General features: G+C 41.5%; 1 protein-coding gene across 1 annotated transcript in view; it reads right to left on the reverse strand.

Moving 5' to 3' along the window:
- The window catches only part of adam12a (ADAM metallopeptidase domain 12a), a 74,567-nt gene that overhangs the window by 61,484 nt on the left and 726 nt on the right, over positions 1-12,357 (reverse strand). Inside the window, exon 2 of the mRNA XM_079334187.1 lies at positions 1,780-1,901. Coding sequence (XP_079190313.1) covers positions 1,780-1,901 — 122 coding nt within the window. The remainder of the gene's footprint in view (positions 1-1,779; positions 1,902-12,357) is intronic.

A 12,357-nucleotide genomic window follows, 5' to 3' on the forward strand; every position in this document is an offset into this window, starting at 1 on the left:
GTGTTTTCCTGCAGATTCTTCAGCTGTAGCAGCAATCTCTGCCTTTGTTGCAGAGATTTGTATTGACTTGACTTTGTTGTTTGTAGTACTTCAACCCTAATGTCTGGTTTGTTTTTTCTTGTATGACCGCTCCATACCGTGCTCCACACAGTGCTCCACACAGTACACTTGGCTTTGGCACACTTCAGCGGCGCTTATGCTCGTACATTTCATGTACGAGCATAAGCATGCAGGTACCTCCATATGTGGTGATAATTTAAAGGCTATACTAAATACGAGAAATACAGCAACTACCTCTCAAGGCTTGAGGTAACTACATAGCTTGTGTCAAAAATCATTGATTAGGCAAAGATGAGAGGAAACTCCTATAGACGACTTATACCAGGAGCTTCAACTTTCCATCTTTCCATTTAAAAGCCACATCTGAAAAACTTTTCCCTGCATGACAAAAAACAGATTCCTCATTTGACTGAATGAGAGCAGTTCAGAAACAGTGTGAGAGAGAATTCCCAGGGAAATATATCAATGCTGAGTCGTCTGGATGCAGTCATTCAGCATGGTTAATGACAAATGGCTTTGGACTTGAAATGCGCTTATCTATTTTCCTGACAACTCAAAGCGCTTTTACACCATGCAAACAATTTAGCATTTTATACCTCTGCCAATGTTTCCCCAATACACGTTTGTATCTTTACCCCAACTTTGAGCATTCAGATTAGTAGTTCTGAAAATGCTCAATTTTTCCTGCAGGTGATGCCAAACTACGTGTCAGGTGGTCATTAAATTTAACTTGTCAACCTGCTCGCTTGATTGTGAAATACAGTGTTATTGACTTGTGGACCTGTGTGAAGAAGTGACTTTGGCAACACTTTCACTCTCTGAGGAGTAGAGCATTCACCTGACCTGTTAATATGTGGTGTGTTGCGTGCATATGGAATTTTTATTTGTACTGTTATGTTGGGGATATTTGTGTGATGCAGCAGAACATTTGATACAAATAATTGTCAACCAGATGGCACTGGACCAAAGGTAAACAGGAATTTCATGACACTATGCTTTGAAATGTCAAGATCTGGATCAGTGTGGAATAAAGAAAAAAATAATCAAACAGTACCAATGTTGAAAGAATTTAAAGTTCCCATATTATGCCCTTATGGTCGGTGTGTACATTGGGGTTCATAGTATATCTAATTTATGTTAAAATACGTTCACAAACACTCAGTGTCTGTTTTCATCTACTGCCACTTGATGCAGCCTCTGTAATCTGCCTGTGTTTGCAGCGCTGTGAAGTGCCCACGATCAGTTTCTCCACATGGGCAAGGTCTGATCTGACTGTTCGGCCGTTCCCCTCTGTTGTAATTGGTCAGTCACTCAGCACAGATGTCATGCCCCTTTTTTACTACATTAAAAATTCAGCTACTCGGGAGCAAAAAGCTCGAGCTTGGGCTTTCTACAACGAGCCAATGAGCTTGGCTCAGTGACACGACACTGCTATTTCTCAACGAGGGGTACTAGGGACTGAGCGATTCATGCAGCTGCTGCTAACAGGAGGACGTAGGAGAAGCCGCGTTTCCACAGACTTTGAATTTGTGCACATAGATGTGCCTCAACATGCACAAGACACCTGGAAAACACACTAAAGAGCATATAATAATATGGAACCTTTATTAGAGGTCGTTTGGAACCAGGTTGGACTCTGACCGTTGGCTCTTTAAAGCATGTTGTCCCTACTCTCCCCGCAGAGACAAATGAATCATTTCATCAACTACTATTATTCACCTGGGGTTTGAGCTGGCTGATTGGTTTCCAGTTTTGTCCAACAAACTGCAGCGGTACTGTGGTCCCATAGTGTTTCTGCTTTGCTGTTGGTCTGTGTTGAACAGTCGTACCCACAAGATTCCCTGCGAAGGAAAAAATAAACACCATATGAGAATACACAGACGACTTCAAAGCTTTCCTCACTCATTCCAAATTCTCGTAGCATCTGTTAAAGCAGACCTTGTCCATCTCTGTGGAGACAAACAATCGGAATATTTCCTAATAGATATTATACAAACAACACCGGTAATGAATTCCTCCGTGCTATTAAAGGTCTGAGCCTGGGGTTCATAAACAGCATCAGGATAGAGGCCCGACAGTGCAGCTGCCTTTTAATACAAAGCGCCACTTAAACAAAATCACAGCATTTGTTTTTAACGGCTCTCTGTGTCTCAGCATACAATTAATGCTTTCTAAATGCTTTTGTTTTTCATTACTAACAATTATCTAAGCTGACAAAATGCCATCTCGAACACATCCATGCTTTTCCTGAACATATGCTCATGCCTCTTTATATACACTATGGAGACCGTCTACTCTGCCATTAATACGTGAATACAACAGCACTAATCAGCACCCTCACACATCAAGGGATGAGAGCCGTTAGCCTGCGGTGAAAACGCAAACACCCCCCTGCCACTCCAGCTGCATAAATCTGGTAGGTTCTTCAGGAACGGAGAGTTTCAAGCGAAGATAAACTGATTTTTCTGCTGCTGTGGAAACTCCTGACACGAAATAGTGTTCAGGATAGAGGGCAGGAATTACACGTAGCATTGGGTCCTTTTTCCAAGCATGCTTTTTATGTCCTCTCACTCTGCTCTGACAGGGACTGTAAATAAGATGTGGACCTAGCTTCAGGTTCCACAGGGATACCAATACTCCAGGTCTTGCGATACTTTCTAATGGCCAGCGATGGGGAGACTCCACTGGTTACAAAAAGAATTCTGATTGTGCGAGACCACATCACAAAATCTAACCAGCCTTCTTCTCAAGTTTATTAACAACCCAAAGCAAACATTGTCCTAATGAGTTTATCATCTCAAATTCTAAATCCGACCTTTTTCTACATACAGCATCATTTATTGTGAATACAGGTCCCATTTGGATTAAAGCTGACTTTAAACCATTGCCATTTTTGATATGTAATTACTACGGCAACCTGTCAACCAGAATGGAGATGTAGCGTTGTGTGTCGTCAGACTGCAATCACTCTTACTATTACATCATGTGATCATAAAATGTCAAAGTGCAATTGTGAGCCACCAGAGGACTTTGATACCAGTGATCCCTGCAGTAATCAGCGCTCCCCAGCGGGGAGTGCTTTATCAGAGCCGGGGTCTTTCACTGAAGCAGCAGGGGTTGCTGGAACTATTAGTTAGTGCAAACATCCCAAATCAAATGTTTGCCTGTTTTTGTTTTTCTTCCACTGATGCTCCACCGAGCGTTTCCAAACAGCGGGGAAGCAGATTTAGCTCAAAGATGATGTCAGTGGACTTGTGAGGGATTGTGCGTGTGGTCTTGAGAATAATTTATGGTTTGTTTTGAACATGAAAATTTGTTACTTTTTAATTCTGAATCCAATTTTAAACAAATATAAACTCAAAGCACTTTCGAGGGGACGCACTCGTCACAGATTATTACCAGCACATTCAGGGCTCTTCTTTCTCTCTACGCATGACTCACCCAGCTAAATGGCTGAGTCTGCTTTTTATCCGGCATTAATAACCCACACCAGGCCGAGTCCTCCCCAGCTAAGCTTTTGTTCTTGTTCTCCTCTGAGGAAAACCACCTCCTCTGGAGTCCATCATAGAGCCGCTCCAGCTGATAGTGGAGCACCAGAGGTGACCAGCTCAGCAGTCCTCATCCAACAAAACCACCCCCCCCTGATGATGAGAAGCAGGCTCCAGCAAGGACGGGACAGGCTCACGCACACAACAGCAGGGAGAGGCATCTCACCCTCATTAGCCCTCAAAAACCACACCGTCTGGGGAGGAGAGGTGGGCATGCTGAGTAAGGCAGGATGATGACCTCTATGAAAAGTGCGGATGGATACCAAAACAACATGAGGAGGGCGGGAAAAAAGGGAAATTCTGAGCGAGAAAAGGTCAAATTCCAAATTATGGTTAGCCAACAGTGCATGTATGAGGCTAGCACACAGATGGAACTGCCATTCACATCAACTCTAAAGACATAGTTGGCAACTATACAGTTCTTTTTTTTTTCCCCTCGACTTCAAAGTCAACAAATGAATAACCAATTTTTTATGTGGTGTGCAATGAGCTTTAATTCCCGCATATAAATGGCAATATATTAGTGGAAACAGTCTGCAGTCTCCTTATTTTCCCCCCATGTGCTTGGGAGAGACATTTTGGTGAGGTCGGAGCGTGGCGTGGCTCCTGTGCGCAGAGTGTGTAAGCTTTTGTTAGCCCGAGTGTTATAAGAGCCACCAGAAGCATTAAGGGAGCGGTAAAAAGTGGCACCAGGAGTCGGAGCCTTATTTATACGTTCAATAAAGGAGAGTGTAAACAGAGGTCTTAATAAAGCAGAGTTCTGGCCGGGATCGGCTCCCTGTATGCTCGGGTGTACACAAGGAGAGTTTGTGCCATTTATACGGCCTCAATAAAATCAGTGCTCGGTTGGAGGATTGTGTGAATGTGTGTGTTTGCTTGTGTGTGGGAGAAATGTGATACAGACCAATTCCTGATTTAGGTAATAACATGTGCTCTCCCTAGTGGTGTTGTTAAAAAAAGAACAACAAGTTCTATTATGTGCATCCTTTGTGTGCTTGTTTTACACATTGTGGTAATCAAACTTATCCCGGATTAGGCGTTTCAGACATAAAATCTTGCAGGTAAAAGCATCTTACCTGAATCAAGTTGATGTGAGGTCAGCTATACACACGTATTCATTCTCCCATGTTTAATTAAAGCAACATTAAAAGAAACAACATATTTGTCTAAATACAGTGATTTGCTTGCTTTCGATCATCTTTTGAAAGGACTTGCTGTAGATATTCATAGACTTAGGAGTTGCCTTTGGGGGGTATGTTTGGTCTGCGTATTCAGGACTTTTAACAACCTTGGTGTAATGTATGATGCTACTAAACTTCAGTCACTATAATTCATACAGGTTCCTACCCAAAAATGTCAAGTCATCTTTATGCGCAAGCAAAATCAGTCATTTCAGGCATTTCATAAAGAATCATTTCATTTAAATTAGCCTCTCTGATTCCCAACCTCTTCGCTCAGTCAGACAGAACATGACCTCCGCACATCCCAACATGTCCTCTTACTGCCCTTCCACACCTCCAGCCCTTCTACACACCCCCCCACACACACACACACTGTGCTCACCAAAAACAACCCAACAACTGTTCAGCTTTATTAAACCCCAGAGCCTGCTTTCTTGCAACTCCCTCCTCGACAGGCGACCATGAAATAATGTATTCATAACAATCTTTGCTTTTCCAACACAAATAGCGTGCTGTTCTTTTCATCTACACATTCAATGAGCAACCCCCCCCCCCCCCCCCCCCGACATGTGGGCAGGCCCTCTAAAATGGGATACAACCGACACATGCATGCTCACATCAATGAAGGGCACTCTTCATCACAGTCACCCTTGCCTGAAGCACACAAAGACACACTCTTGTCACTTCTCCCCAATTAAAAAAATATGGCCGATTGAAAATGAGAAACATCTTAAGCGGCTCGAATTAGATTCTTTGACATGCAAAATCCCCAAAATGGCACAAAAACAAAGTGAAGGAAACACTTGAGATGATTCCAGCATTGTTTGACTTGAATGGACAATGTTTAGTTACTCAAACCTCGAGACGGAAACGGGATGGAAATGAGAGCATGTGGGTTTAATTAGGGCGGGGAGTTTTGACTTTAAATTGGTCTGTTTGGAGCAGAACCATGACTCAACAAATAAGGTTTAAGAAAAAGAAATATACATCTCTTTCCTGGTTCCATATGAAGGCGTGTTGTCAATATAGCAAATCTAATAAAGTGAGCGCTGAATCAAGAGCATGTATCCATGACTGTTTTTATCCAGAGTTGGTGGATGTCTTTAATCAGAGCACTGGCTTGATTGTGGAAACATTCCAGCATCGTTTCTGAGCCAAGATTTGTTTCTGACATCACCCCATGAGGTGGAAACTTCAGTCCCAGTTTGTGGCTATTGTTCGTTTAATAACTGGTGATTGACAGGCATATCACGGAATCAATTTATCCCCAATCAGGGCGGCTAAATTATGCTAATTCAAACTGAATGGTGATTGGGGATAGCTTGATGAATGATACATTGGGAGGACAAGCCATCAAGCAGACACTCTTTTATTAAATGACCTTGGAGAGATTAAAAAAAAAAAAAAGGCAATGAACTCTGCTGTCTTTGAGTATCCCCTTTTCTCTCATTCATTATCTTCTCCCAGCCAGTCACTAAGCATTATTGACAGCTCAATAAGTTCTCTGTACGAGTAATCAAGGAATCGCCTTTTCCATAAAATGACCAAGGAAAGGGAAAGATGACCATCTTGAATTCCAAGACACCAAACCATCTTTGTTGTTAAATTAGATAAACACCGAACCTATTCCACTTCTTTGATTTTTCATTTAACCGGGTTGGTCCCATTAAGATTAAGAACCTCTTTTTCAAGGGAGACTACTTAAATGTATTCTTGCAGAAACAATAAGTCAGGAAACTACAAACTATTCATGGTGAATAAATGATTATTCAATTGCATCATTTATGAAGGGAAAGAAAAATGGTGCTCATATTTGGTTAGCATTTGCTTCTTTTTTTAATAACTGAAAGATTTGGGACGAGGGATTTTACAACACCTTTATTCACTATATATTGACCATTGACCTTGGGCTCCGATAACTTGTGTTTAGCATTCATCACTATTAACATCGATATATGGAAACAGACTTACATTACAAGTTCACAGATATGATAAATGAAATTTCCTTGCAGTCCCATCCAAAAAAAAAATCAAATAAGAGAAAATGGCAATTTCTAATATTTGGGGAGCAGGTATCAAATATCCTTTTTGTGTCTATATCTACAGTATCACACTTTTTCATCCCAGCCTGTTGCAGCAGATTGCTTTCGCACCAATGATGACAGTGCTCTTCAGGGTTTCTGCGAGTTGAAAGGATGTCTTTCCTTTTAACAGTTCCAAAGTGCTTATGCTCATTGCGGATTAATGCTCGGGGCCTCTGTACATAGTATTACAAAGGGTACCGGACTGATTGATTGACCTTGTACTATATAACTTAACTCCCTGAGCCACAGTTTAGGGTTCATAGGGATTACAGAGCAAAGGTGAAAAGTAGCTGGTAATCTTGGCTTAAATCCACAGCAAACATCTGATTCATTTGGGGGACATAATGTCAACACCCACTATGAACTAAGAAACTAAGAAACCTTTAGGTGACATCACGTAAGAAGAATCTCCACATGCTGGAAGGAGGGTTTCCTTAAATCAAATCTAATAAGGTACCAGTGTGTTAAAATGTACTGCAATAAGAATTGTTAATGGTTTTTCAGGTGAAACTCAGGGTCATAATCAGGCTATTTAACACTGAGCCTCCTCTACTGGTAAATAGCCCTTTTGTTTGTTCTCTCTCTCTCTCAGTGTGTTTCTCTTCCCCCACCTTGTATACCGGACTCATTTACTGTCACACGAGCCTGATGTCAGCACATAATTACTCTATGGGAAATAGATGGTCCTGCAGGCTAAATTCCCCCCCCCTGGCTCAGCAGGAGGTTAATGCTGTCCGAGAACTGGTGCAGAAAGCCTCGGGGGAGCAACTCTGCTACACCTCCAATATTTAAATGGTTCTGTAACTTAAATCAAATGGGATTACATTTGTAAAAAAATTTAAAAAACCCTGCAAACCATTAGATTGTCTCGCTTTGCCAACATACAGATCCTGGAATGAAAAATAGATTTTTGTTCCTTTGCTTTGATGATTCAAGCTTCATACATTTATAATTCCTGGGAATTGAAAATTGTTGGTGAAAGAACTTCTACTCAGGCAACAAGTACCTTGGTATCTTCCGCGTCACTCACCTCAGCTATGATCACCATTACAGATATATTTCAAGAGTCGCTACCATCTGCAATCTAAACGCTCTTTAACTCCAATTCCTGCTTCTTCTCTATCTAGGTATTATTGAATCTTTACTGATATATTACTGTGCCAACTTTTATGTCACTATGCTGCACCCTCACCGCAGGAAAAATCCCATTTTCTCCTGGGAGGCCTAAAATGAATAAATACAAATCTGACTATGAAGACGTAAGCTTCAGCGTGAAGTGATACAAATCAAAAACTGCAGTTTCTAGAGGTGTGAAACCCTCACAACCGTGGCCCCCGATCCAAACTTTTAACAATGTGGACTGACCTAAGTTCTCCTGTAAAACTTTGTTCTTATTTGATGTGCTGCTCGCTCTGCTAGACTTAAAAATACATCACAGGTCGGCCTGTGGAACAGAAAACTGGAGAGAGAGGCAGACAAAGAAACTGGCAGCAGCAGAACTTCATTTGGTCCAATTTGTTCGAAACTCACCCAGGTGGGAGGTGACCTGTCCTGTTCCTGAGAACATGTCTGCCTATTAGGAATCACATCACTGCTTGTCTGTTCGCGTTGCAGAATAGGCAGGTAAATGGGCCGTTGCTGGAAGTCAGACTGGAAGACAGATGATCTGGTTGCTAAGGTGTGTTTCAAATCTCAGTGGAGTCTGGCTGAGTCTTGATTCCTACGCCTCACTCTTCAGGATAAAAATAAGGGAACAGTCGGTTTGATTTTTAATTCGCAAACAACCTTTGAAAAAATGTACCATGTGAGAACCACTATTTAAGTTCACTTCTAAGATTCCATTTCAGTGGATAGCAGTTTGTTTTTCTTTTGACCAGAGAAGTAAATTAGTTTAAGCCACTTCTACGCAGCCGTTTTTCCTCGTCCTTTGGTTTTTAAACGGCAAACCTACAGCTGTTGCAGCGATGGAAGTGGTTCAGAGATTACACCCATCCACATTTTTAAAAGAAGTTCCAGAAAGGTGACAAAACTTGGGATACAATTGGAGATCCTTTTGAAAGATGGAGAGAAGTTAGAATGCTGAAATGTTTTAAGACCATTGCAGAGCTGAAGTGAAGCTTCAGTGTCTGGGACAACCTGCATGCACTTTACTACTCTCTAGGGAGGAGGCAGACAGCTCTCGCTCAATGAATTTTGACTGCAGTACCCATTTTAATCACTAGGTGTCAGTTACATATTGGTCCTCTAATTTTTATCTGGCAAATACATTAAAAAATAAAAAAAAAGCATTATCCAAGTATTTTTACATTAAAAAAAACGACATTTCTTCCAGTCTTAACGTTTCCAATGTCTAATGACTCATCATGTACTCAGAGGTGCTGATTGCTGATTTTCGACCGATTTTAAGTTCCTGTGAAACTGAATTTTGTTAAGCTAAACCTAAAGGCTCTGAAAAAAGTTGAACACAAAAACAAATGGTGATTTTTTTTTATTTATTTTTTTTAGTAAAACACTGATGAGGTGGATCTTGAACTAACCCAGATAGGAGATATCTGAGCCGGCTGAGCCCTCTGACCAGACGAGAGAGAAGACGCTCAGGGAGAGCTGTGCTGAGCTCAACTCTGACCTGTCTGGGTGTGAAAGTCCAATGAGAAAGTCCAGAGCCAGCATCAGGTTTCAACATGGTGTGTTGAAATGTTATTGGGGGGTGGGGGGGTCATACGAGTCCAACACAGAAATTAATACAACACATGTAGGGTTCAGGCCACATGAGCACAGTCCAGATATTTTCCTCTTCCTATATAAATATCCCCACTGCGGAACAGCAACTGGTTGATCAATCTGTCTTAGTGCAAAACCCCACTTCTGCCAACTCTTCATACCAGCCTCCTGGGTCCTAACTATCCCCAAACACTCGTCTGGAAGATCTTATTCCATTCAAAGTCAGAAGATACTAAACGCGCCTGACTTGAGATGGGTCACATCACAGGGATAATGTCTCTCATGGGGAGGACACTGTTCGCTAAAGGAATCTTTTACTACGGTCCAAAAATATATTCACAGCTCAGTTTTCATTTGTCTGAGTGTGCAGCACGCAAGCTGCACGCACTGCTTGAAGCAAAGAGAGTCATGTTGGCTGAAACAGTACAGCTGGCTTGTAAATACTGGCTGACACTAAGTGTGTCAACCATCGGAGGAAATCCTTCACAAATGATCGCCGGCTGAGACAACAACATGCACGAGACAGACAGCGAGAAGTGAAACACGACAGGGAAGCTCGAGCAGGGGTGTCATGAAATATGTATGCCAACATGACGCTGCACGGAGCTGAGCTGCTCCATCTTTTCTGAGCAGACTTGAATTCCTGGCAGCAAAGACAAAAAGGGCAGTCTGCAGGCAAAGTATAGAGCCTCGTAAAAAGGGAGCGCTAATGAGCCCCAGTCGTGCTTCAGCATGATGTAAGCTGCGACTAATCGTTTCATTGATCGAACAATCTTTAAGTCCTTAAAGTGTACAACGATCCGAAATCTTCCCTCGAAATACTGAAAGCTCAAAATACATTTTGTCAAAACATTAAATCCTCACATTTTAGAGGCTGGATTAAAAACATTTGGCATTTTCACACTTAAAAGACCTAAATGGTTCATGCTAACCAAAAGTTTTGGCTAACTTTTTTTTTAAACAATCTGATTACTCTCTTGAAAGTGTTTGATGAGGACAAGATCGAAAGCTTCTCGCGTACGTTTCCTGTACTTAAAGTTGCGCTGACTAATTATTTTTTTTAGCAAGATTTGGTAGCCTTCCACCAAAAACAGTCCACATTGAGGGCAACCCTGATGTGACACGTTAGAAGAAATAAAATCTTAAGCCCTTATCGGACTGCTTTTTTCCCCCCACTAAATTCTCCGCGATTCTCCGGTAATTAATATAGTGTAAGATAACTTATGAGCGACAGAAGGCAAAAATGCGCCTAAAAATGAGAAGCGCAGGATAAACGCACTATTCACTGCCATCCGGTGACATTTTAACCTCTTATCACGCTTCACCCCTTAGCTTCTTTTTACCAGCGCTAGCCGACGTCATCACACTGTTTTCTTCTTCTTTTATTCCCAACTTCTTCTTCGAGCACTAAACTTCTGTTCATGTTACCATCATTCCTAAGCGCCACTGTGACGAGTCATTAAGTGGTGACGCATCAAGTCTAACTGCCACCGAAATCTGTCCCTTTAAAATTGGAATATCAATATTTGGCAATTGAGATCATTATATCATACGAGCCAGGACGAGAATATATCGCCCCATCTTTATCCAATATCCTTTTTTTGCTCTGTAAATAGGAAGCTTAAATATTGGCTGTTATCCCCAGTGTCTACATTTTCTTTTTATGACTGCCAATTCAGTCAACCATTACACTGTAGGTCAAACCAATTGATTAGTCTTTACACCTACGGTTTAAAAAATACCACCAATAAGTGGAAGTGAAATGATACAGGGATGATGCAGACACACCCAAACAAACAGACATGAGCTGGAGAAGGAGGTTTTAAATGAGTCTGAACCCATGGGAACCAACAGATCAAGGCCAACATCTAATAAATCTGAAGTGTGGATGAATTAAAGCACAACTTCTTGATACTTGGATTTCACTTCTGGACATTTGCCTTTGCTGGTAATTAATTCCGAGGATTTTTTTCAGGGGGAGGCTGTGACTGGCAGAGTGTTTGGATGCATATCTGTAAGCGCCTACACTCAGGCTCTGCGGTTGCACACAGAGCCCTCACCTAAGGCATTTAACACTGGTGACTGAGAAGTCATGAGCTATAGCCCCAAGGGTCATAGTTAGAGAGACAAACACCCTCTTACTTCACTTTTGAACATCTTCCCAGAGCAGCTTTTTTTGCACACGTTGCCTGGACGTCATAATTTCTGTTTTCCCCCCCAAAAAAATCAACCGTACTCTTTACAACATGACTTTTATTTTGTTTGCCACTAAAATAACCATGGAGTTCATCCATAATTCAAACCCTAAAGTATGCCTAAAGTGTCTTGACAAAGTGAAGTTTGCGTGAAGCGCCTGCAAAAAAATGCCTCAAGTGCTACCACTGATTACTAAGAAGAGTTTCAGCATCATCAATTATAAAAAATAAAAAAAAGCATCTCCTCTCCTCTGAGGTAAAAACAGGCTGCCAGATTGAAATCTTCACTTCTGCGTTTTTTTGAAGAGAGACATATGTTGGAGAGAGCTGCACATATACATGTGTCAGGATAAGCTCGTGTAGACTGGAGATGATTCATTCTGTCCAAACATGTGTTACAGATCTGTGAGGATGGTGTACAAACAAGAGGATTTCATTTAACATAAAACAGAAGTCTGGTCCCAGCAAATGCTTTCATATAACATACAACCCAAAAGGCTGAAGGAGAGACATCATTTAAGAAGAACAAGACTAAAAAGGGGACAGACAATACATGTTGCAGGGAATA

Source organism: Symphodus melops, assembly GCF_947650265.1.
Source record: "Symphodus melops genome assembly, chromosome: 21".
NCBI classification, from domain to species: Eukaryota; Metazoa; Chordata; class Actinopteri; order Labriformes; family Labridae; genus Symphodus; species Symphodus melops.